The sequence below is a fragment of the Lissotriton helveticus genome, chromosome 4_1 (genome assembly GCF_964261635.1).
Source record: "Lissotriton helveticus chromosome 4_1, aLisHel1.1, whole genome shotgun sequence".
Taxonomy (NCBI): domain Eukaryota; kingdom Metazoa; phylum Chordata; class Amphibia; order Caudata; family Salamandridae; genus Lissotriton; species Lissotriton helveticus.
The window spans coordinates 688,777,400-688,805,017 of record NC_136063.1 but is presented as its reverse complement, the minus strand read 5'-3'; the positions used below and the strand labels follow the sequence as shown (position 1 = coordinate 688,805,017).

The window sequence follows — 27,618 nt, the reverse complement described above, 5'->3', positions numbered from 1 at the left end:
TTGATGAGTTTAGCCAGTGGAGTAACGTACAGATGAAACAAAGTGGGGCTCAGGGACGAGTCCTGTGGTACCCCACATGGCAGGGGTTAGAACTGGGAGGTAAAATTACTCACTGAAACTCTTTGCTGCATATTTGTCATGAATGATTGAAGAAGGCTAAGTGCTGGACCCCCTATTCCTCAACTCCACAGGCAGTCAACAAGCCCCGGGTGGTTTACTGTGTCAAAATCTGCGGAGAGATCCAACAATACCAGAGCAGCGTTCCCTCCTTCATCAAGAGTGGCCCTAATTTCCTCCATTGCAGCTACCAGCACGGATTCTATACTGTGTTGTTTCCGAAAGCTAAACTGGGTATCATCCAGCAAGTGGTTACTATCAATATAGGCTGTTAATTGTTAAGTATTCTTTCTACCAGCTTACCTGGGTAATATAGCCTAGAAATTGGCTTAAAGTTGTTCAACTCTTTAGTGTGAAGATTGGGTTTCTTTAAAGTGGGAGAACGGACACTGATTTCCAGTTGTTGGGAAAGACTCCCCACATTGCTGCCATATTATCGACTAGTCGAAGTGCAAATGGTTCAGGTGCCACATGAAATATATTAGGTGGGCATGGATCATTGGCGAAGCCCAATTTAATGTTAGGGATCAGCTTTCTTATCTGCTCTGCTGCTGGTGGATCGAGTTTGTTTAAATTCGAGCTCTCTGGCTCCAGGTTAGGACTTTTCATTTTAACTGTAGAGGCCTTATTGGATGTTGTGAACTGGTTGTGAATATTCATGACCTTCTCTTGAAAGAAGTAGTCGAATGAATGACAGATTTCTAGGTTATTGGTTGCTACATTAGGGCTGTCCGGTACTGTGAGTTTTTTATAACCTTGAAGAGCGTTTTATTAGTATCACAGGCTGCTCTAATTTGCTCACTATCGTATCCCGATTTAGTGATCAGAATAAGCCGTTTATGTTCTGCTAGTTTAATGTTTTCCTGCTTCCTTTCTTTTTTATCAGAGTTTTTCCACCATTTACCCCCCAGTTTACAACATTCTTGTCTCGATGTTTTTGAACATGGAAGTAGTATACAATGTACACTAACTAGACTGACACCTGGTACCATCAACAGAGGAGTATATAAACACATAGGATAACCTGACTAAAGGGTACTCTGCAGGTAAGCTGTTTGGATTTTAGTTTACCATTTAAAAAAATATATCTCTTGATTGATTTTACACAATTATAACCACACAATACACACATTTCTGGCTTCACGGTAGAAAAACCTTACTTCTGGCTGGCCTCATCCACCTGAATCACAGTCCTCATGTGGTACCACCTTCTGTGATTGAAAAACAGGCCCTCTGATTTCCCCCAGTATTCTTTACTGAGCCTTTTGGCCAACTCATGAGGTGGTGGGAAGTAGCATCATAAAAGTAAAGGAAAGAAACAACTACAGATATGACCCCTCATTGCATCCCATCATCTAAAAATGTGCTTAGGTAGTATTTCTTATCCTGGGATTCTACACTTGTTGATCCTACTATTTTTTCCCCGTATTCAGTGCCCTCACCTCCTGTCATCCCCCTATCTCTATCGCTAGTTCCCAAATGGCCTGCTGCTGCCTTCCCTTTGTGTCCTACTTGAACACCCCAGTCCTGTACATCTCTTGTTTGTCTCATGGGAAGAGGCTCATATGTGTAGCCTCACAAGTCAAGGCAGAGTATCTGCACTCAGGGAGATCCATCATCTGCTTTTCTATTCAGTTTAGTAATGGAGGCATCCCAAATTGTTCTACCTAGCGCTTGGCATGTCTGTCTACCGGGAATTGTCAAGGATGTCTGTTCCTTTTTCGCCCCTTTCATTAAGTCACAGTGCCAGATCAACATCAAAGGCGGCTCTTCTGTCTTCCATGCCATTGCAATGCGGGGTTTGCACAAATGCTAAATCAACCATCCTTCATTCTAGTTTACATAAGTTGATACTGGGTATACCCCCAAGGAGGCAGAGTTCTGGTTTGGGGTGTAAGGCCCGGCCCATAAGCTCCCCAAATCCTATCAATACTGTCCTCAAAGCTTTTGCTATTGCTGACCATTCCCACACCATGTGATAAAAGTGTGCATCCGGTGTATCACTCCTAGCACACTTTGGACCTGGTTTAGATCTTGGCGGAACTACAGTTGTCCCACTGCAGCAGCGATTACAAGTACTCCATCGAGCTGACGGCTATCCACCTGCCAGATTTAGATGTTGCGGCAATAGACTACATTTCACTGCAGCAGTGGTCTCCTCAGCTAGCTAACAGTATTCTGTAGTAGTCAGGCCTGTGGGGTTGCACCAAGTTGATTTAGATGTTCCCTTTGTGCTGGGAGTGTTCTGGCTGCATACTACTGATGGAGTGAAGCCATTGGTGATGGGGAGACAGGTACGTACTACTCATCATTATCTTACTACACATATATGTTGTGAATCTGTCAATATGTATATGTAGGTAATGTGTAATGCCATTTGTTATACATGTTGCATTGCACACCAACAACATACACACATTATTGTATGTATGTACAATTGTAATGTACACCTACAGTCATCACAAGTACAACATCCACACCCCCACCACAATTCTTTGTGAGACAAGTGACACAGACGCCTACCTTAGATTCCAACGACACTGGGCTCACTGAGCGCTGTGGTGAAGTAGCAACAGCACAGAAAGGACTGGGACAATGGGGTTCAAGATGGAAACGGATGTAGGAACCCAAAAAAGGTACATTTTCACCTCTTTTTCTTAGTTTCCTTCAATCCGAGCTTGGAGGTTATCCCCTCCACAGTTGCTTCAGCAGAAAGACACATTGTAATCAACTCAGTGGTATTCTTGGCAGGACTCACTCTGACAGTCACTTATATGCCTCTTACACCGTCTGTGCGGGAGCAAAAGTCTGGTGGAGGCAGCGGGACTCCGACAGAATCCCTCCATAGACCCACCAACATCTAAATACAGTGGGAGGACCGCCAAGTTAGGGGTGAGAAAACAATCAGAAAAGCAATGGTGGGACCAGACCTACCAACATCTAAATCAGGTCCCTAGGGTCTAGCCCTGGAACAGGCGACATATTCTCTTCGGAGTCAGGAAAGTTTTTTGTAGAAAGATAAACTGGAGTAGTTTTGTTTTTTAGTTTTCCATGATATAGATCTCGTACCAGCAAAAGACTACAAAGAGGAATACAGCAGGTAGAATTCTGGTAAAAAAAAAAGATGAAGGGTATCCACCTATGGCAAATTATTAGAGAAATGTGTAGGTGTACTCTCCTTCATTTCTCCTTACTTTATTTTACTTCTGCATTTTATGACTCTAATTTATTTGCCATTCTTTGTTAATTTGTGTGATCATAACATGTATATACATTCTGTCAATGTATGATGACTCACACTTTACACTCTCTAATGTTACTCTTCTACTTGATAGTTTGGTAATAAAGGCAGTAAAGGTCGAATATGATCTGTAACTGTTTTTAGTGTAATAAAGTATGACTAATAAAATAGCTTTTGCTTTTCATGATCCTAGGCTATTATTTCTTCATAACATCTGGATCAGCATATGAGTTTTTATCAAAACTTGAGAGATCTCAGCTGATGTTAACTGATATGGGGCACTACGAGATTCCAGATATAGATTGAAAATGAATCTCAGAAGATTTAGAGTTGAGGATGGGATATGTTTAAACAAAGATATTGTAATGGTATCATCCAATGCCCATAATCTTAACTGGCTAAGGGCTAGATTAAATCTTCAGCAGAGAGAGGAAGAAGTGTTAGAAGATATGAGGTGGTGACCCCTAGGCCAGCATCTATCTGAAGAAAAATACCCCTAAATGTGCCCTTTCCAATGGTAGTAATTTTGTATTTTTTGTCTCCACAAAATAATCATTTGCCAGGAAGAGAAAACAATAGGGGATATGTTTTTTGGAATACGCAGAGTATACATTCTGGCAAATAAAGTGATTTGTTTACAGCCATGATCACAATCCATATTCTTGTACTTCCTTTTTGTAAACCAATTTAGATTTGCCTTCGTAGCTATGTGTCAAAACCGCTCTACTCAACAAATAACAGTATTTACTATGACAGTTTTCTTTTAACCAAAATGTCAATTTCCTACAATTGTGGGCTAATGTTGTTTCAGAGGGGCACATTTGTCAAAGACTGTAGTCATTCAATTGAAATAGGCTGAATATTGATCTGTGTGGAACTAAACTACACTGCCTCTGCAAGATCAATAAACCTCAAAGTATTTTCTAAAGAGTTACAATTCGGATGAGTTAAATTCTGCTTCTGTGTGAGAATCCATGACTTTGAGCAATTCAATGGATTGGAAAAACTAATAACGAAATGATAGATGTAGAACAAAGGCACAGTATGTACATTTTCCCAAAAATTATCTTAGCACATCAAATGATACCATTTGTTTTGATCACAAATGTGCATAGGGTCAGTCATCTATTGATAACAGTTAAGTGAATTGAATAAGTAATTTTATTTAGTTGCCATGGACGTATCTGCTCAATAGTTAAAATCATCTATTTTAAGTAATATAGACATGGCTGGTAAAAGGGTGTCCCTATTCGAAGGTACGTAAATGTAAAATTACCCTTGTGAATAAAAAAGAGGAACGTTATCAGTACAGTTATAATAGTGACATTAGAACTGGTTGAAATATGGATGAGAAGGCAATCATCTCATCCTCCAAACCCAATTCAAACTTTCATTCCTCACCTTCGTGTTATAAAATGATTATTTTTTTCCAGAGTAATTGCCATTGTCTCCCATGTAAACACCTATCTCAATCCTACTAAAGACAAGATTTTAGACCCTTCTGTGTTGATATGCAGCCATGTACTTTCACCTTCAACTGAATTCTAGTTAAATATATTTTTCTACTCTTCATTGGTATTCGGACAAAATATCTAGGTAAAAATATCTATACACAGAGTTTTTAATATTTTGAGACACAAATATCATGATGCAGGAATATTGATGACAAAATATCGATTTTAAGCTAAGTAATATCGCTGTTAATCATATCTATGTTGCTAATATTGTTTCCAAAAATATAGTTGTAAGGAATATAAATATCTTTATGTATTTTCATATATATCTTCTACTTGTATTTGTTATAAATTGTTTGTATAATTATTGATAATGTTTTTAAATATGTTGTATATTTGGAGTTGTTTTTGAAATGTATTTAATTTTTATTTGTAATTTTTAGTGTTGTAGCGGGTTGTGGGTTATGAAGGGGAACAGGGTGGGAAGTAATGTAATTATAATTCCTAAATGATTGTAATTAAAATATTTATTAGATACATAATTATGTTGATTATGAAATTAATGTATTTTTCTAAGTTGTTATTTAGGAAGTTATTTATTATAAATTAATTAATCATCAATTTAAATTATTATTAATTATTTAATTGATCATTAATTATTTAAAAATGCAGGTGTTTGGTAGTGGGTTTTGTAGGGGTAAAGGTTCTAGAGTTAATTTTAATTATAAATGTTTAATGATTTTTTTTATTATTTACTTGATGATTATGTAAATGTTTTAATTAAGATGTTGTTTAATTTATATTTCAGGTGTGGATACTTGGGTTTGTCGGGGTACAGGGTGGGGAAGTAATTAGGAAATAAAGTATTGATAATGAATTATTAATTTACTATCAATTATTTAATTGATAATGATGTAAACTGTGAAATTACCATATTTGTTAAATTATAATTTTTAGTTTGTAGAGGAATAGGTTGGGAAAATATTTAGGAAATAATTAATTACAACTTATGAATTCATTTATTAAATTTGTTGTATACTACTAAATATGTTAATTGTGTTTTACTTCTTTATTTCAATTACATTTTGTTTGTTGGCTTAATTAATAGGAATTAACGAAAATCAGAATAATCATGTAACTTGTTTAATTTATTTAAAATCTAGACACAATATTTATATTTAGAATTTTATATTTTTGAGTATTTAATATAGTTGGTAAAGTGTGTTATTTGTTTTAAGTGATCTACTGTTGCACAGAATGTAGAGGGAATACTTAATTGTACCCCTTTGGTGCCCATTTCCTTCCCCACTGTTGCACAGACTGGAGTGGGAATAGTATATTGTACCCCTTCTGAGTCCAATGCTTTAGCTTCTGTTGCACAGACTGGAGTGGAAAGAGTAAATATTGTCCCTCCTCACTCCAATGCTTTCCATACTGCTTTACAGACTGTAGTGGGTATATTACCCCTCCTGAGTCAATGCTTTCAGATTCCTTGCGGTGCTGCCCTTAATCCTTAATTCGGAACTAAATAAATAAACCAGGAATAGTCATGGCATCATACTAGCTTTCCTCGGGACTTCAGAAATGAGCTAGATGTCCTACATGACTATGTCATAGTATAGTATTTGTAAATCTGTCACCCTTAGCTTCTCTTTCAATAAAGGCAAATTGCTGTAGTGCTGCTTCTTCAGAAACATAATGGAACATAAACCTAAAGACATTCTTGCAATGAGAATTATGTTGGAACTGTCATTACAGTGGTTTCACCCCTGAAAGAAAGATGTCGGTGGTTTGTTAACTCATGTACACTATTTTCATGCACTCTCATTAATTACTACATCAAGCTAAACTCTCGACATGCACATAGTGTGCTTCAAATACCTTGCACCATAGTACATTGGTATAGGTTTATTATGAAGGAGAGCTATTGTATTTATGTAGATGAACTAGTTGCAGTCACAGTACGTAAAAGGACGCTTGATTTAGTAAGCATGTGAAAAGCAAAAGAAATATTAGCTCTCATATGTTACTTTTTCAACAGCTTAACATAGTGTTGGGCCGTGGTCAAGATAGTTAAAAGTTATATATTTTCTCAATGGAGAGTCTACATGGGGTGTTTTGGCAGGACATTTCACTTTACTCAGACCCATGTGAGTGTAGTTGATAATTTCTCTACCATACAGATTTTCCCTAACAGGATGTTTCACAAAGGGGGGGGGAGGGGCAGATCTTGTGACCATGAAACCTAACTGCATGAGTGTCATTTATGTCATCGATTGTCTCTGTAAGGTACTCTGTGGAAGTGGTTGCGTCTTGTACCTGGACCTAACCTTTGTCTACTAAGGAAGGATTGGCATGTAGCAGTTATGAATCAGGTGCCCTCTCAAATAATTGAGTATAAGAGTGCATTTTTTATGCCTCTTCTGTTTCTTGCCTGTGATGTATTGCTCCACATCTCCCTGTATGTGGATCTGTCCATTTCTGCCCTTGCTTTGGTCGTTCTAATATTCGTAGTCCCTGTGCCATGTTATCTGGTGTTTCATAGATGGATTTCCGTGCTGCCATCAGTGACAATGTCTGAGGATTCCTATACACAAAGGTCCCCATTCTATGGTTCCCTCTATGCAAGAGGCCTTTCTTGTTGGGCAGTTCAACTATCTGGAAAAAGTGAGAGAAAGCACTGATATGTTCTCTGCCTACTGCTTTGGCCTGCTAAGATGCCTCAGAAAGGTGCTATGGCTCCTACCCTTTGAATCTAAAAAAATTGTCATGCAAGCCTTGGTAATTTCCAGACTCTATTAAGGCAACGTGCTCTATTGGAGAGCCACCAGTGCACATTTAAGGCATTTATAAACTTTTCAGAACATGGCTGTATGTTGGCTGTGCCATATTCCTTGTCCAGCCTCAGTTGCTCAATATCTTCATCACTTGCACTGGCTTCCAATAACCAAATGTAAAAAGTTGAGAGCTTTAAGTTATGTTTATAAAACTTTGCAGCAAGCCGAGCAACATGCATTCACTTTCTGATTTGCCCTTATATTCTTAAATTCCTAAGTGGACACTTTGCCCGAATTAACTGAATTTCACCTTCATTCCTAAAGCCTAGAGAGGGTGGAAGGTCATGGCCAGCGACTGAGCATGGCGGACACATGCTAGGTGAGCTTGGGAGGCGGCGCCGCTCTTGCGCTGTAATCCGTCCAGCATCCTAAACATATCAGGGGGAAAATCTGTCCCTGTACCCCACCACTGCACCTTCCTGTGTCGATCAAGGGGGAGGAGGTTGCGCTGATGTGCTGCGGCCTTGCGGACTGTGACGCTTTGCGAGCAGCCGTCTTGGTGTGGTTTGCCATATGGGGGCGACCTGAGCAGCAGCGGGCCGGGGCCGGACGAGCGGCCCTCTGTTGCATCCTCGCCGTGGGAAGAGCACTGGCGGTGGGGTGCACCACCATCCCATGGAGAGCAGTGGGCATGCTGGCCGCCGGAGATCCGCCCACACCACCGGCTTGGAAATTACATGACGCCCCCAGCGCCCGGCCCATGGAGCCACAGATTGTGCAACCAGCCTGAGAGGCTGTAGAGGTGAGCTGATCCTCAGACATTGCCACCCAGTAAGCACCCCTTGGCCCGGCTGAGTTGGGACATAATCTGTTGAAGCCACCCCAATCTGGATGACTGGCAGTCCTTGAGCCAGGGTGGACTCAGGCTGCAGGTCGAAGACTATTCGGGTAAAGGTTGGGGGACCAGAGAAAGACTTGATCAGTGGCAGCCCCCCTCGACAACTCGCCTTTGGATTTCCCAACATCTGGGCTGGAGACTAACCCGCAACTCATGGAAGAGTGACCCCACCTTCTATTTCTTCAACATTGCAGGGCCTTGGGGTCCACTGGAGATCTGCCAACAGCCTATACAGTCTGGGGCCTACTCACTGGCGTCCGTGCCGATAGGCTGTGCGATAGGGACCTATTGGTGAAGACACGGTGTCCTACACCTACCCTCCTCGCTCCCATTCCCAGAGGCAGGGGTGCAGGTGCGGGTGTGGCAGAGTGGTTTCAGGCACAGACTAACATTGGAGTGGGCCGGGGGAAATAGTTTGAAGCCATGGCAGGGGGCAAAGAAGGTAAAAAGTCATAGCAGAGCAGAATGTAGCGCTATGTCCTCCTACCATCTGGGCACACTGACAATGGGGCTAAGCTGAGCACAGAACAGCCAGAGGAAGGGGCCTAGGAGTCATCACTGAGAGAAATTATGGTGGTCATAGAGTATAAAAGGCACCTTAGAGCCCAGACTTGATTCAGTGGTGGCTGAAATTACCTTGATGAGAGTGGAAATCAATAAAGAAAAGGACCAGCTCCGCGACACACGACAAGCCGTCACGGACACCAGGGAGACCACTGCTCAGCTGCAGAAATAGGTTACCTCCCTACTTAAAGACAGTGTCACAATGCAGGAGCATCTAGAGGACATGGAAGGTAGATCCAGACACAACAATATATATGCCTGGTTGGGGTCCTGGAAAAAGCAAATGAACCCAGCACTGATTTTTCTTCATAGAACATTTTAATACTGCTGAGCTCTAGCCAAGGGGCCTCTCAAAGTTCTTCTTGGTTGAGAGGGCGCACAGAGTGCTGGCTGCCCCCGCAGACCAGGCATGCCTCCTTGCCCCAATGTGGCTTGAATATTAAAATACAGGGACAGAGACGCAATCCTGCAGGTGGCTAGGCGCACTTCAGATTTGAAATTTGAGGGAACTACAGTCACCCTTTATATCGACTATACCCTCAAAGTCCAACAGCTGTGGAGGAGCTTCATGGAAGGGAATCGTGAGCTGCAGAGGAGAGAAATCAAATACATGATGTCTTTCTAGCTAAACTCAGAGTAATACCGGAGAAGAAGAAGTGTTTTTTTAAATTGCCCGAATTAGTGACGGAATGGCTAGAATGCTGGTGCATAGCGGGGGATGGAAAAAGACAAGATTCTGCACCCAAAGTGCAATGATGGAGGGGGTGGACTTACCAGCGATCACTTGCCATGAGGTGATACAGACAATATCATTGACAGTGCACGGCTACCTGATGAACTCCAGATTCGCCGGCCCCCTGAACCAGGCCAGGAAATGGACATGAACCTCTACTGATTACAGTTACTGGGGCCTATGCTCACTAGGCAAATGTGACGGTCAATGGGATGCAGGGATCGGTGCTGGTGTTCATAATTAGGAGGTTAATTGGTATGTAGTCAGATGAACGGATACAATGACATTGCAACAGCAGGGGACATCACTTATCAACTCCATAAACTTAGAAAAGACGAATTCCTCCCGATATTTGGCCCTTCAAGACGGCAGAGCAGCAAGGAGCTTTCCTAGTCGCTTACTTTCCCCCACTTGTTAATTGACTAAGATATGGGGGCATATTATCAAGCCTGTGCGATAAAATTATCGCAGCTTTATCGGCCGAAAACGGCCGATAAAGCGGCGATAATGGGCTTGATAATATGCTCTATGGAATTCCAATCGAAGCCCATGTTAGATGTGAAGCCCCCCCCCCCAGAAAATAGCGAGAGAAAAAAATGCATTTTGCATATTTGGGGAGAAGTCACACCACCAAAATAAGCCAAGATATGGCTATCACTAGGACTGATGGAAGTTAAACGGGACATCGCATGGCTGTTGGGGGCAAGAGGGACCCCAACGGTGAGGGAGTGGGAGCGGGACATAGACTGGTGCATGACGAATGAGAAACCAATATATCAAGGGAGAGGTTGTCCACATAAGTGGGAGAAGGTCTGGTCGGGATGGCACTCATAAAGGGTTTTAGATGTGTAACAAACCCTATCATCTGAAGATAGGGAGCAAGACTCACTTGCAGCCTAGAAATTCTGACACGATGGGTCAGTACCTATCGCAAATTAGTGATTCTACCACACATGCATTACCTGGAGGATACTGTCCCACATTCACAGTGGCATGTACAATTGTATTGAGACTTCTTTTTTCGGCTCAACATTATGTTTATTTCATATTTCTTTATTTTTGTTTAAAATCAATACAAGATTTAGAAAAAAAGGATGTTCAATTGTGAAGTACATTTGTCAGGATTGGGTGGAGTTACATGTTACCTCATATTGATTTAATGTTCCCCCTTCAAGATGTGTCCAGATGCTCAGGTTCATCTAATAAGAACAAAATGTATATGGAGTTCATAAGCAGGTGCCAATGTTTATTAATGTACTGTTCATCTTTTTTCAATTGTATATTTTCATGGAGTACTTTTAGGTTTCTCCTGCACAGTGCTTGCACTGTACTTGTGAAATCTACTGCATTAAATATACATCTTAATAGGGGTTTACATCCCACCTTCTCAGTTTTCTCTCTCTTCATTGGTCTGCATGCTTGCCACTTACTTTTCCTCTGTTTCTATTGGCTGTAGCATACTATTTTCCGTTGATTTCCTCCTGTGCTTCTCCTGTCAGTCTACTGAGGTCCAAGTACTATTTTCATCCGCTTTTAAAGCAGAACTTTTTCTAAAACATTTTGCCTGCACAGCACTTTTGTGCATAGCTGACAGCTCTCAGCACTGCCCTCGTCAGTTTCATACTCGCTGTTCTCTTATTGTTAAGATTATTTTTATTATTAGCTTCATCACACTCAAACACCCTGACTTAAATGTGCCCACCTCTCAGGACATTGTCTTATTTGTTTTCCTGCCCCTAGATTTGCAGATGTAACCTCCTGGTCTTCATCACACTCACACACACTGATTTTAATATAGCTGCCTCTCAGGATATTGCCTTGTTTTTTTCCTGCCGCTAGATGTTCATATGTAATCTCCTGGTCTGCTTCCCTGATTCATTCCCCCTCTGCAAGGGGTGCTGCCATGGAGAACTGACGTCTCCTCTTCCTATTTCTGGGGTGCTCTTCTATGGTTGCAGGTGGGTCTGCATTTCATCATCCTTTGGTTGCTTCCCTGTGTTCTGCTTTGACTGGGGAAATGATGGGTCATTAAAAGTGGTGGTCTCTGAAACATTTTGTTCAGTAGGTATACCTAAGCGGCACGAGTCTGGCACACTGGAACCATGGGTTCATTGTTTAAAGAGGGAAAGTGCTTTGCCTTACTTTCTTCCTATTTTCCTCATTGTTAAAAGGGACTAGCTATTATCACATCATTCTCTAGTTTATTACCAACTTACTTTTATCTCTTGCTTTCTGCCCTTGCCCTCCCAATCTACTTCTTCCTCTATTCCTCTAAACCGCATTGCTTGCATATTCTGCAAGTATGCATCTTGAGTGCGGGAATGAATATTTGCATCTTTTCTTGGCCACATTATAGTTTTGTCTACTCTCAAAAGTTCCTCAAAAAATACAGTGCATGCTATGTTTGAACTCACCCTAAAGGATGTGAGGTAGGAGGTAGATGATATGGTAGCCCTAGACATTAAACCCTTCAAATAATTCATGCATCCAGTTTAAGTACTGCAGACCAGGAACTGATTTACTGCTAGACTCTAGGTACAGAAAAGGGTCTCGTTCATCAATGCCAGAGGGTGATTGACTTAGTATTCCTACAAATCTCCCCCTTCTACTTTTCCCCTACCATGTGGGAACTGCAGTAATATATGAATACTATGGTCAGATAAAGTCATCTCGATCCAGCCCCACACTAGTGGTCCAGGGATGAAATTCATTTGAATTGTAGTGTATGTAGTCAAAGGGAAAAAAATGGGTATTGTTCCAGCTTCACCACTAAGTTCTACAGCTATCAGTAGTAGTACTGTTAATATCCCCCCGTTAAACATTCACAACTATGAGGTATCTATTTCCAAAAGGCAAACGGCAACCAACATTGATGCACCATCTAACTGCGGCTTTGCTGTACCCAACACTTTTCTTATAATGTCTAATCCTGAATCAATAGCTCCAAATTACTAGTCTAGTGTAGGCAATATGTCCTCTTATGAATGTAGAAATCCCCAGAGGTTCGACTATATTGAATAATGGAGTACAAAAATAATTGTCCCTCATTTCATAGTACTTGGCAGAGATTAACTCCAAACTTTTAGATCCAGGTTGGCATGCTTTCATAGAAAGTAATGGTATGTGTATTTTTCAGGAGACATGTGCCGTGGACAGTGTATAGATAAATGTTTACACAACTTACAGTGCTGAAGTGATTGCAGCTAAAAAAATCAGGTAGAACTAACAGGGACATGCAATTTTTGTGACGAACACGTTAGAGTGTAAATTTATGTAGTTATTATTTATTTATTTCATTTGTAAAGCTCTCTGTCACCAAACAGGCATCCTGGCACTGGCAAACTCAGAGTACAGTGTGGAAACGTGCGAAAAAGAGAGGCAGAAAAAAAAAACTAGACTTTGAGGAACAGCCAATACAAACAGTTACCAATTAACTCAGCTTATGTTTTGGGAATCCAGCTCACCTTTCCCACAGGATTAATCCTGACTATGCTTAATGTTTATGCCAGGTCAGAATCCCATTGTAATAAGTCTTGGTTGCTATCCCTGCTCTAATTTTTTGTGGCTGGGGATTGCAGTACTTCTTTTGAACCTTCCCTTTTATTAAACACTGTACTCTAGGAAGAGGTTGAGATGTGGGGCATACCAAACTTGGTATCCAACAATGGTAACCACCGGAGCTGAACCCCCCCAACCCCCAGAGCCTTGAGACCCTTGCGAGTGAGTAGCGTGCTTTATAAACCACCCCTGATAGATTGTTTGATTTATTGATCGCTCCACAGCTGTATCACTCCAGTTTGCATTTTTTGTTATAGGAAGGAGCATGAGGGCTTACAACAGGAGGACGCTCTTAGATATGAATAGACAAACTACTTTTAAACGGGGCCCCAGCTCTAGTGTCATTGATTACGTCTTAGTAGACTTCAATATTTGGTCACTAATTGAGGATAGGGTGATTGTCCAGATGTCTGATTGCAATCATAATAACCTGCTTTTAAATATGGTGGGTGCCGCTCTTGAAAGGAAACCACCTTACCATATTTTAATGGAGCAGGAGCCTCTTATAGCTAACAACAGTGGAGGAGTAACCTGGCCTAGGGTTCTCGCCAATACGGATTTGCACTCAAAGATCTATGAGCTATTTGTGTATCTTCTGTCTGGCCTGGATAGTCCCCATTTTTTAGGGGCAACATCATTTCTATCAATTCATAGTGATTTTTACAAGGCCATGCAAGTGGTTTCTTTCCAAACATGTGGCTCATAAGAAGCCTATTGGCAGAAGGATTAATACATGGTACAAGTTAGGCTGTAAAATGCAAAATGGGCCCTAAAGTTTGCAGTTACTGAGGGCGACCAACCTGGGATAGCTCTGGCATGATGCAGATATAAGGCTGCACTTGCTAGTGCCAAGCGAGATTTTGCCGATAAAAACTGGCAATATTTACTATCAGCAGCAATCTTCAATGATAACCACTAATTTTGGCACATCATTCTACATGGAAGCTTGGAAAGTATTACGACCCTTAGCTACCACATCCAGCCAGAGGTATGGGTTGGCCACTTCTCTATGCTATACGCTAGGGATGATGATAGTATTTGTGCCAACTTTAGTACTCCAGACATTCCTTCTCCTCTGAACACCATTAGCACTGAGTTGACCTTTAGCCTGGATGACGCTGCATCAGCAATCAACAGACTGAAAGCTGGAAAAGGCCCTGGGCCTGACCCGATACAAGGCGATTTATATAAATCTGAACCTATCGTATGGGCTCCTTACATACATTTTTTGTCAAATTGTATATTAGCTGGAGGGGATATTCCAACAACCTGGAAAGAGGCCAAGATAATTACTATATATAACAAGGGAGATGCCTCCATCCCCTCTAACTATAGACCAATCAGCTTGTTCTATAATTTGCAAAAGGTTTTTTTCAGTCAAGCCCTAGATAAACTCCAAGCTTGGATAGATAACAATGCAATCTTGTCTTCCTATCAAGCGGGCTTTCGATCCAAGATACCAAGATAAGTACATGTGACCATGCCTTCAGATGCACTTTACTCACGTGGAAGTATGTGTTGTTAAAGAAACAAAAAATATATGTAGCATTCGTTGATGTGAGGGCTGTGTTTGATTTTGTGCCCTGCGAAATGTTATGGAGAGTTATGCTAGATTTATGTGCTCCAACTGATTTGGTAAACCTGATAGCAAGATTGCACAAAGACAATTATGCCCAGATGCGATGAGGGACAAATGGCGAACTAACAGCCAAGATTTCAATTAAACGTGGGGTGCTTCAGGGGTGTGTACTCGCTCCCACTTTGTTCTCCCTGTTCATTAACGAAGTGGCGAAAAGGCTTATGGACTGCAGGAAAGATTCTCCCATCTTGAATGGTAAGAAAGTGCTGATCATGCTCTTTGCAGATGATTCCCTACTCAACTCCACAACACCAATGAGCCACAAAAATTTAGTAGATACATTTTTGGTTGTCTGCAAGGAAAGGGGTTTGGAACTCAATGTTGCAAAAACAAAATGTATGGTCTTTGGAAAGGGGAAGAGAAAAACTCGAACAGTAGGGATCGCATCCTAACCACTTGAGAGAGTAAAAAGCTTTGACTGACTGGGGATAAGATTAACTGATTCACTTGGATGAGAGATTCAATTAGACAAGTGTTACCTCACCCTATGTCATTGATCAAAGTCAATAATGAGGTTCTTCAGACAGTCATGAATTCAGCCATAGACCCAAGCATTAGAGGTCTACCATGGAAAGGCCCAAAGTGGTGCATTATATGGAGCTAAGATATGGGGTTGCACAAACCCCCATAAATAGATGCTATGTGAAAACATTTTTGTCAGATGACTTGTTTCAATACCTGTTACACCCTCTGGCCCCATTATTCCTCAATTTAGGGATGAAAAGAAGTAGGGATGTGACCTCGCTTAAACCCTTAAAGTACTGGCTCCGCTGGTGGAAAACGCCAATTGATTATTGCAATTCACTACGGGAGATCCTAATGATTAGTGGTGCAAACACAATATTGTGGTTCAAACACATTGCAAATTGGTGTAGACTATTGGAAATGCTGAACTTGTGGGATCATCCAGAGGGGGTGAGCAAAGATGAATTACCTAGAGTAAAGGCAAAGTACTGAGCTGACCTGCCATAGAATTATGCAGTAAGGAAAAACAATGGTCACTTAACAACACGGGGGCATATTATCAAGGACCGGTGTTAAAATTATCGCAGCAGGGATAATGGGCTTGATAATACGCCCTTGTTAATTCCCATAGAAGCCCATGTTAACACCAGAACATGGGCTTCTATGGGAATGAACACGGGCGTATTATCAAACCCATTATCGCCATTTTATCGGCAGTTTCCTGCCGATAAAGCGGAGATAATTTCAACACCGCTCCTTGATAATATGCCCCACAGTTCTTAAGCTTTAAGCTCTGCCCTAGGTTCGATCCTATTTGGATTTGATTTTTCCACAACTCGCTAAATGTTTATTTGTTAGGGTTCGGCTGGGTAGCTTATTTTCAAAGATTCTTTACAACCAGGTTGTTGACCTAACATCAGCATAATGTCCTGCATGTGGTCGAGCACAAGAATCCTAGAACATATTTTGTTTTCCTGTACTAAATATCACCAGATCTGCAGTAGGTAGGTGCTACCAATTCACTTAAATCTAGGAGCTAGACAATATTGGGTTGATTATATATTGTTCTGAAGAGCGGATACGTTTTATCCAATAGCTTTTGCAAAAGTAAATTTTACTTTACTTCTGGATCAGGCGACAGAAGTTTTTAACCCTGGTCATTTTGCCCGGCAATGTGCTTGATGTACTAAACCCTGACATCGTAATTATGTAATCAAAGTATACTGTGGAAGTTCTGTCCAGGAAAAAAAGGTGAATTGTGTTTTGTATTTTAGATCGTATCTCTTAATACTTTAACATGATGAACTTTTAAACGGAAGTTTGATTGTTTTATCATTCTCATTCTTTGATCTAATGTATATTTATTTTGCTAATTGCATGGATGTCATCTTTTTTTTGTAATTTATTTAAGACTGCGCAAATTATGGATTGTGTATACTTCGATGGTACAAAAAAGGTTTATTGATATATTATTGAACTGTTGATGACTTTTGCTTGTATCCCGAATATTCCAGTGATGTGAAAATGAGTGCCAGCGTGTACAAATTAGTACATTTAGATATACAAGTCCAGTTTCCACACAGTTCTGAATTTAGTTCTTTTCCATGTCCTCCCACATTTTAGAAGGTAGGGAGCACAGCAGGTACAAGAACACATGGGGCCCGATTCACAGAATGAACTTAAGACTCAATCCTAAACTTACTACTATTTTGGTATTCACAGAATGCACTTACTACTTTTGGCATTCACACAATTAACTCACTACTTTTGGTATTCACAGAAGTTAGCATTTTGTCTTAAGTCTGTCTTAAGTCTGTCTTAAGTTTGTCTTAAGACAAACTTAAGACAAAATCCTAACTTCTGTGAATACCAAAAGTAGTAAGTTCATTCTGTGAATACCAAATTAGTAGTAAGTTTAGGATTGATTCTTAAGTTCATTCTGTGAATCGGGCCCATGGTGATTTGCCGAGTATCACACACTGTGAGGATGACTAGAGTAGAAACGTCCTCTGGTTCCAAAACAGTCATCTTTTCCACTTCACATCAGGTAGAGGTCCACAAAGATTCCCACTGTGGCAGAAAGCTCTTTCTAAAGACAAAAAGCACATTATCAGCATTGAAACAATTGCTTCATGTGAACACTATGTACAGAGAAAAGCTGCAACATTGGCCAGAATCACTAACGTGCAGAAACCATCAGAAGACCAACATTCCTCATTTCCTGCCTGTTTTGCTTTAGCCTCCCAACTAGTCACATGAATATTATTTCTAGAATGTTAATTTTGGGTTCCTGGAAGCAACATTGTGGTCACCACAAATATCAAACTGCAGCTACTTTACAAATACAAATCGAAACAGTCCCTTCTCAATGCCCTGTGTTTATGTCATTTAAAATCTCAGTGGCAAAGTTTTTTTTAGGTTTTGCCTGCCCAGGTCATGGTTACACACAGTGCTTAATTTAAGCAGGTTCTTTCAGGTGCTCTGCACCACCATTTCTTTCACAGGGTCGGGGCTACAATTTATGACCCTGCAGGTGGTGGTCTCAATATTAATTGTTCAAGTTAAAAATAAAAAGAATAACATACATTGCATGGTGACTGGCTGGTAAATGTTCATTGACAGGCCAGCATACGCCTGTCCAGGCAGGCATGATTTTTGTATCACCACGTTAGTGATGATGTCATCACGCCGATCACAAATCCAAGAAGTCATCGACAAACTATGGCTTGCATTCTATTCCCAGAGTCTGCTGCACCATGCCACTGCCACTGCCTGAGCCTAAGCCTCCCTTTGGGTAATTGTAGCTGGGGGCTGGCTCATGACGGAGTTGAGGCAAGGAAGCTTCAAGAGCGCATTTGGAACTTGGGAGTGAGGGCTCTTGAGGAAGAATATATGAAAGTAAGTGTGGATTTTCCACTAACTGCGTAGCCAGAGTAGCATATCCTGCAGCCCTGCATTGCTGTTTTCCTCAACGTGCTCGATGCGGCTGTGGCCCAACACAACTATTGTGCGCCATGGTATCACCTGTTGATTCTGTGTGCTGCACCCCAACATGGTAATTGCTAGGCGTGTGTGAGTCCAGTAGGCACCACAGCCATACTTACCGGCATTGGCTACATTACGGCTGGGGACAAAGCCTGTGCTGTAGCAAGCAGGGTCACAGCAAACTGAGCAGTTGATGCTTATGCCGTCACCATCCCTGGACCTACTTATTACAGGCAGCACTAGCAGTGACATCTCCTGCTGTGCTCGAGCAGCCGTCTATTCCACAATAAACCCAGTCATACAGCACTGATTAATATATGCACAAAAAGCACTTTCATTTGGTGTCCAATTTGTTTATGCACTCGGTGTAGGTAAGAAAGTAAAACACGCCATCTTCCACTTCTTTAGGAATGTCAACAGGAAAACGCAGAGTTCAAAATAGCAGGGACATGTACAGGCTGATGACATGGGTCACAGGCAGCAGCAGTGTTATAGTTGAGAGAGAGAGCAGGAGTAAAGAGGAGACAGAAACAACAGGAAAGGAGATAGATAAGACGGAGCTAAGTAGAAGAAAAGGAGAGCAAATCAGATACAAAGAGAAAGCAGCCATAACATGAAGAAGAGAGCATTAAGAAGAGAGAAGATAGAATGAAAGGACAGAGGAAAAAAGCAGGCATATGATAAAATGGGGACAAAGCTAATCTCTGACAGAAGAGTGATTGTAAAGAGCCAAGATCGAGGGGAGAGAGAGAAGAGCATGGATAAAATAAAAGTGAAGAGGAAAAAGGACAGGGCTAGAATGAATAGAGGGCAAATTAGAAATACAGGGAATAAGGTAACACACCAGGTGCGACAAAGATGATGGAAAACAATTAGAGAGGTGAGAGGATAGACTATTAGGGCAAAAACTTAGGGGACAGACAACAAATCAAGGTTAGACGATAGAGACTGAGGCAGTTAGAGTGTTGAAAGTGGGGTCACCAGAGGAAGAAGTGAGCTGTGGCCTCCTTGGCAAAATGTTCAGCACCTGCACTTCATTTTATAGAAATTAAGCACTGGTTACACAGGCTACGAATGGACAGGGTGCTGAACCAATATGTTAGTTACATGCAGCAGGTAATATTGGCAATATAACCTGCTTTTAGGTACATCCATTTTAATTTTTGAGATGTGTCCAAACTTTGGTGACACAACAAACAGGTGATTGCTCCCATGACCTCCACAGCATGTTAACACACCTCCCCTGCCAAGCTTTTAACCTGCCATGTCCTCCTTCCTGCACGTTGTTTTACCCACCCCCTTTATATAACCACCAGTTACTTCACAATATATTGCCTTTGTCAGTAAACAAGTCATAACACTTTTACGGAGTTTCTTAAGCTTATATTGCAAAACTGCTCACCAAACTTACATGTGCTTCCACATTTAGGCAAGCCAACCCTACATTGCATTCTAGAGACCAGACTGTCCTAGATCCACTCTTATGGTGTTATCTATTTCTTCAGTTGATCCCCAACAGTTTAATTCACATCATTATCAAGGTCATTATCGCACCTCCACACTTTTTCCTGGTACAACCTGTTGAAATTGACCTAGGACGAATGGCCACCAAATGCAGATGCATGTGGAATTCAGTGCGATAAACCTAAGTCAAACCTCAAAATCAGAGATATTCATCACATTAGTGGTGTTGTTATTTGGTATTCCGGTAATAAAAGCCTCTTTGCCATCTGCCCCACTTGTGTTCGGGCCTCAGTAGAAGCTACAGTGTTGAAACGCTGCATTTTGATTGGTGGTATTGGTACCCTTTCCTATTTTTGGAGTGCTTTTTATGCCCCAACCTGTCTATCAAAAGAGTTTGAGAACAAATGAGATAGAAAGAGAATGCTACTCTGATCTTAGAAATCCTGAGGCTCTATGCGACTTAACGAAAAAGAAGAAAGCAGCTTGCTATGGACTCGTTCAGTCAGTCTTGGAGCATTGATAAAAGCATGACTGAAAAATGAAAAATACAGCTTAGGATCTCAGAACCATGTTGAGATATTCTTTGTGTTCCTGCTTGACTTTTGCCACTACCTCTTTTTTAAACGATGCTAGACATTTTGGGCCATATTAATTACCAAGCTTGCAGCACTCTTGCACTACACAATGTGGTGCAAGAGTGTCGCAAACATTAAACCAGATTTTGTGTGGCTTTGAGTGGCTTAAAAAATCTGGATTAACTCAATGCATCGCAAATCGCTGACTTGCATTACGCTGCCCTGGGTACGCATTCCATGGGCTTTGCATGTGCTTTTTCCACATAAATCCTATGGTCTTTGAGGTGTTCACAGATTTACAAGACCTTACAGACCTGGGAATGAGCCAAAAAGATACACCTTCTCAGGAGAGGTGTAACAAGGAGAAATCTCTTTATTTCTACTCACTACTTCGTCTTTCTATGTATGCGGCATTCTTCAGCACATATAGAAAGAAGAAAAAGCCTCTTTGAATTGTTTTGGTGCCAAAAGGAAGCCAGAGCAGGGGAAAAGCCACAAATGCACTGTATGCCTTAAATATTGAGCATTCCTGCCCTTTCCCAGTGACGCAGTGCAGCGCAGCAAGGTAACTTGATGCGCTGCGCTGCGCTGTGCTGTGCTGCACAACTACTCTATGCTCCATTAACTTTTAGACCTAGCTTTAGAAACTCTTTGCCACTTGAGAATATGTCAAACTCTGAGCTTATGTTGGCAAATTCACACACTCAATGCACAACATGTCTGCTCGACACTAGGTCGATTGTTAAAATTTTGGATCAAATGTAAATCGGCATTATGCTGGCATAAAATAGAAAGTGTACATTTGTTGTATGTTTTCAACCATGTGCAGAATTTTGTATTTTTAGTATTACTTTCAGGAGCAGTTTAATTATTGCGCCTGTATTCATTCATAAGATATAATATGATAAGAACATTTTTCTTTTGCTTCTAGGGTGGAGCCGAGCACAGCATTCCAGTAGTCATTTCCAAAATTTCCAAAGAGCAAAGAGGTACGTGCACAAAAACAATGCTAAAATTGAGCTTCTGTGAGGTGGGCGAATTCGTAAACACTTTAGAATCCTTCAGAATTCAGGTAGCCCAATCTATGGGCATGGAATTGTAAAATGGTCAAACGAATTTCTATATTTATTAATATTTGTCTTGCCCATACCCACCCAGGAATTTATATACACAAAATATGAAGGATTACAAACCAGAAGTACATTTTAAAGGACTATTCAGTCGGAAAACCCAAAGCAGACACCATATTGCCTCAAAGAGGAAGAACATATTCCTTAAACAGTTTTTATTTCTAGTCAGGACTATTAACAAACCATTTAATTTGCATAAATTGTAATTAAACGAAAACTCTACTACTACTAGTTTCACGGTCGAATTGAATTTGTTTCTTTAATTCATTATTACACCTTTATCACCTTCAAGTCCTAAAAGCTTTTACTTTGTCCAGAACAGAGCTTGCATTTTAAGCAAATATTTTGAGGATTTTGCCAGCATTCCTTAAATGATCAAATAAACGTATAACAATTCAAAGGTATTACCTTAGAATTCTGTCGATCACTAACGAGGCCACAGACCTGATGCAACACCTACACTTCAAGATACAGGCCGGGCCGTACTACCACCCTCTGGGGAACCCTCATCTACTGACCCCCGGGACCCCACAGACCATTCACCAACTCCATCATGGACAACATCACCCCGCAGGCCATTGCGTCCACCAACTACACCTTGCAGGGAGACCTCAACTTCCACCTCAACAACCAACAAGACCCCAACACCACATCCCTCCTGGACAACCTGCACAACATAGGACTCTGCCAGATCGTCACTGAGCTCATGCACTCAGCAGGACATACCCTCAATCCCATCCTCACCACAAGTAACTCCATCACTTTCAGCTACACTACCGAACTCCCGTGGAAAGACCATCGCTGCATCCATTTCACCTTCAGAACACCCACCATCCACAGAACCCAGCACCTGCTCCCACACAGAAATTGGACTAAAATCACCGACGACCAGCTCACCACCTCACTCGGCAACTCCACCCCAACTATCACAGACAACTACGACCCCAACACAACAGCCCGAACCTTCCACAGATGGATCTCCGATGGCTCCAACACCATAGCCCCCTGAAGAAGAAGAACAACACACACGTCAGGAAAGCCAGTGGGTTCACCACCGAACTCCGAGAGTCCCAACGCACACGCCGCTGCCTCAAAAGTTCTGGAGGAAATCCAAATCTTCAGAAGCCCACAACAACTTCAGAGCCGCCAACAACACCCACTACCAATTCATCAGAAATACAAGAAAGAAAGCGATCAAAGACAGAATCTCCACACACACACACAACAGCAAAGAACTCTTCAGCATCATCAAGGAGTTTGTCCAACCCATCAGCAGGTCTACAGACATCCCTCCCTCACAAGACCTCTGCGACAAACTCAGCACCTTCTTCCACAACAAAACCAAGAACATTTACAACAATTTTGACAAAGACAGCCAACACCCAGAACACTCACCAACCACCCCTGACACCTTGAAGCCAACGATTGTCAGCTGGACAGTCCTCACCACCAAAGACACACTGAAGACGATGAAGTCAATCCACTCCAGGTCCCCCATGGACACCTGCCCCCACCACATCTTCAAAAGAGCCGCCGACAACATTGCCCCATGCTTTGCCACACTATCAACTGCTCCCTATTTCCTTTACGACTGGAAGCACGCTGAGGTCAACCCCCTCCTGAAGAAACCCTCAGCGGACCCCACCGACCTCAAGAACTACAGACCCATCTCCCTGCTCCCGTTCCCAGCGAAAATGATCAAGAAAGCCATCTACAACCAACTCGCCACCTTCATCGAAGAGCACAACATCCTTGACTCCTCCCAATCCAGCTTCATAAAGAATCACAGCCGGAAACTGCCCTCCTTGCCGCAACAGATGACATCCGCTCCCTCCTGGACCGAGGAGAGACAGTAGCCCTCATCCTCCTCGACCATTCAGCGGACTTCGACACAGTCTCTCACCACACCCTAACACGAAGACTTAATGATGCAGGGATCCGGGACAATGCCCTGGACTGGATCTTCTCATTCCTCTCCAGCAGAATGCAACAGATCAGACTACCTCCGTTCCTCTCGGACCCCACACTGACCACCTGCGGAGTCCCCAAAGTATCCTCCCTCAGCCCCACGTTGTTCAACATCAATATGGCTCCGTTTGCCCCCATTGTCAGAACCCCGGACTCAACATTGTTTCATATGTAGACGACACCCAACTCATCCTCTCCCTAGCCAACTAACCCAACCCAGCCAAATACAACTTTCAAGAAGGCATGGAAGCAGTTGCCAAATGGATGAAGAGCAGCTGTCTACAACTCAACACGGACAAAACAGAAGTACTCATCATGGGCCCACACCCCGACCTCTGGAACAACACTTGGTGGACCCCGCCCTCTGAAGCCCGCCCACCCCCATGGGCCACGCACGCAACCTCAGAATCATACTGGACTCTGAACTCAAAATGGACTGCCAGATCAACTCTGTTGCATCGTCCTACTTCCACACCCTCCGCCTCCTACACAAAACATTCAAATGGATCCCCCAACACAGAAAGACCGTCACACATGCCCTTGTCACCAGCAGACTTGACTACGGCAACGGACTGTATGCCGGAATCAACAAAAACCTCACCCGCAAACTTCAAAACATCCGAAACGCTGCAGCTAGACTAATCCTCAACCTGCCACGACACTGCTAAATCACCCAGCACCAGCGCATACTAGACTGGCTCTACATTGAGGCAAGAATCACCTTCAAGATTCTCACCCATGCACACAAAGCCAACCACAACACCGGACCAGCATACCTGATTAGCCGACTCACATTCCACACACCCCAAAGGACCCTACGATCAGCCCAGCTCTCCCACACCGTGGTCCCTCACACCAGGAAGTCCAGATCGGGAGGCCGCTCCTTCTCCTTCCTCACGGCCAGAGCCTCCTGCTCCACCTCAGACAACATCAGTTCTCAACTTCACAAGGGACCTCAAGACATGGCTCTTCGATAGACCTCCTCCTTGATTGACAGGACCCTGCACCTCCCCCCCAGCGCCTTGAGACCCTTACGAGTAAGTAGTGATGCTCAGCAAACCCATGGTTGATTGATTGATTGATGCACGCAACCTGAGGATCATCCTCGACAGTGAAAAGACCATGAAACAGCAAGTTAACACAGTCACTTCCGCCTGTTTCCACACTCTTTACATGCTCAGCAGGATCTTCAGATGGATCCCAGTCAGCACAAGAAAGACCTTCATTCAGGGGCTTGTTAGCAGCCACCTAAACTATGGCAACTCTCTCTATTCTGGCATCTCCACCCAGCTCCTCAGAAGACTCCAGACTATACAGAACACTGCAGCCAGACTCATTCTGGACCTTCCCAAACAATCACACATCACCCCCCACCTCACAGACCTCCACTACCACCCTATCCAGCATAGATGCCAGTTCAAGGTCCTCACGCATGCCTACAAAGCCCTCCACAATAGAGGACCATTCAACATCAACTGAAATTCTATCATCCCTCTAGACACATTCAATTCTCCTCACCTGCCCTAGCCTTTACCCTTCATAACTCTCGCAGCCAAAGTGGAGGCTGCTCGTTCTCCAACATTTCCACCAAGACCTGAAACAACCTGCCCCATCACCTCCGAACAGCTCTCTCCCTGGCGGACTGAAAGGGACTCAAGACCTGACTTTTCAATGAAGAGCTGCAATCCTGAGCATCCAGATACCGCTAGGGGTGACAGTACTGAGCTCTACAAATACAAATATTGAAATACTGATAGTTAAGAGAATATGTCAGTGACATCTTTAATGTTTTGAAAAAAAGAAATACACAGAAATTTGCCAGTTATGGTTAGCAGAGCTAACTATAACTTGAGCCCCCACCATGCACCGCTTATGACCTCACATGCTACAACACTCATGACATGTTCTATGACATAATTTATGACATCACTGATGACCTCTCAATGACATCATTGATGACATCACTGTTAACATCATCCAAGGTGATTTGTGTACATTACTCTATAAACTAATATGGCATTAGAGGCCTGAAAGTAAGTACAAAATAGCCTAGAAGAATAAGAAGCATCATCACAGATACACTCCCTTAGGTGTAGCAAGCAGTTGTTATGTGCAACATTGACCCTATACCATACACTTCACAGGTAGCCTCATTCACATTAACAATCAACCACGGATATATGGGAAACACTCATTGAACATGTGCTCAATATGTCTACAACTGTTCAGAGAAAGCCAAGTTACTCAAGATGCTGAACGTCTGTTCCAAAATGAATGCTTTCCTATGGACATATTTTATCTCTATCAAACCCCTTGTAGTCCCCGAGCCTGAAGATATGGGTAGAAAAGTGGGTACTTTAAACAGTGTTTACTCTGTGGAAAGTTTACTGTACCACACTGTCATAGATAGTTGGAAAGTGTTGTAGAGTGCAATACAGTGATGTAAGGGGAATAGAGTGGAGTAGAGGGGTATACAGTTTAGTGCAGGTGCATAGAGTGGAGTACAGTATGGTATAGTGGCACAGAGTGTAGTTGAGTCTTGTACAGTGGAGCTGCATAGAGTGAAGTAGAGTGTGGTGTTGTATAGTGCCATAGAGTAGGATAAAGTGTCATACAGTTAAGTAGAGTGTAGCAGAGTCTAGTGGGCCACCGTAGCATAGAGAGGACCTGCATGTTGTAGAGTAGAGTGGTGTGGAGTGGAGTGGACTGGCATAGCATACAGTAGATACATGTTTGGTAGAGTGGAGTGGTGTGCCTTAGAGTGGGTTTGGACTGGCATGTTGTAGAGTGTTATAAAGTGCCATAGAGTGCAGTAGAGTGGAGTGCCACAGAGTGGCATAAAGTGTTGTATAGTGGGGTGGCCGGGAGCAGAGTTCAGTACAGTATGGTAGCGTAGAGTGGCTTAGACTAGAGTTGTGTACAGTGGAATAACATGCAGTGGAGAGGTATGGAATGGAGTGAGGTAGAGTAAAGTGGCGTACACTGGAATAGCGTATAGTCGAGTGGAGTAAAGGGGACTGGCATGCAGTATACTGGTACATAGTGGAATACCTTACAATAGATTAGTGTACAGTGAAATAGAGTAGAGTACAGTGTTGTAGAGTGGAGTGTCATAGAATGGATTGGTGTAGAGTGCAGTGGTGTGGACTGGAATACCATAAAGTGGAGTGGAGTACAGTTAAGTGGCATAGAGAGTAGTGGTGTGCAGTGGAGTAACATACAGTGGAATAGCGTACAGTGCAGTGGGGTAGAGTGGAGTGGCTCAGAGATTAATAGTGTAAAGTTGAGTGGCTTAGAATTAAGTTGCAGACAGTGGAATAGCATATAGTGGTGTGACGTAGAGTATGGTACAATGAAGTGATGTACAGTGTCGTAGCATACAGTGGAGTGGCGTACAGTGGAATAGCATTCAGTGTAGAGTGGAATGGCATACCGTGGAATAGAAGAGTGAAGTGGAATAGAGTTGACTGAAATCCAGTGTAATAACATAAAGTAGAGTAGCATACAGTAGAGTGGTATAGAATGCAATGGCAAACAGTGCAAAAGCAAAGAGTGGACTAGAGTAGAGTGGAGTGGAGTATAGGGAATAGCATATAGTGGAGTGATGTACAGTGGAGTAGTGTAGAGTGGAGTGCGTAGAGTGCAGTAGAGTGGAGTAAAGCAGAGTGGAGTTGCATACAGTGGAATGGCGTAGAGTGGAGTAACTTAGACTGAAGTAGTGTACAGTGAAGTGGTGTAGACTGAAGTGGCATAAAGTGAAATGGGGTAGAGTATAGTGGCATAGAGTGCAGTTGCATAGGGTGGAGTGATGTAGAGTGTAGTGACCTACAGTGGAATGCTGTATAGTGGATTGGCATACAGTAGATTGGCTAGAGTTGAGTGGCAGTGAGTGAAATAGCATAGAAGAGAGTGTCTTACAGTGGCGATGCACATAGTGGAAAAGGGCAGAGTGCAGTGGCATAGAGTGTAGTGATGCAGATTGGAGTGGCCAATAGTGGAGTGGCGTACAGTGGAATACCATTCAGTAGAGTGGCATAGAGTGAAAGGTTG

General features: G+C 42.4%; 1 protein-coding gene across 1 annotated transcript in view; it reads left to right on the top strand.

Annotated features, from left to right (window-relative positions):
- SNTG1 (syntrophin gamma 1) overlaps nucleotides 1–27,618 on the top strand; it is a 1,650,669-nt gene that overhangs the window by 269,134 nt on the left and 1,353,917 nt on the right. The window contains exon 4 of the mRNA XM_078686185.1: nucleotides 21,402–21,459. Within this exon, the coding sequence (XP_078542311.1) occupies nucleotides 21,402–21,459 (58 nt within the window). The remainder of the gene's footprint in view (nucleotides 1–21,401; nucleotides 21,460–27,618) is intronic.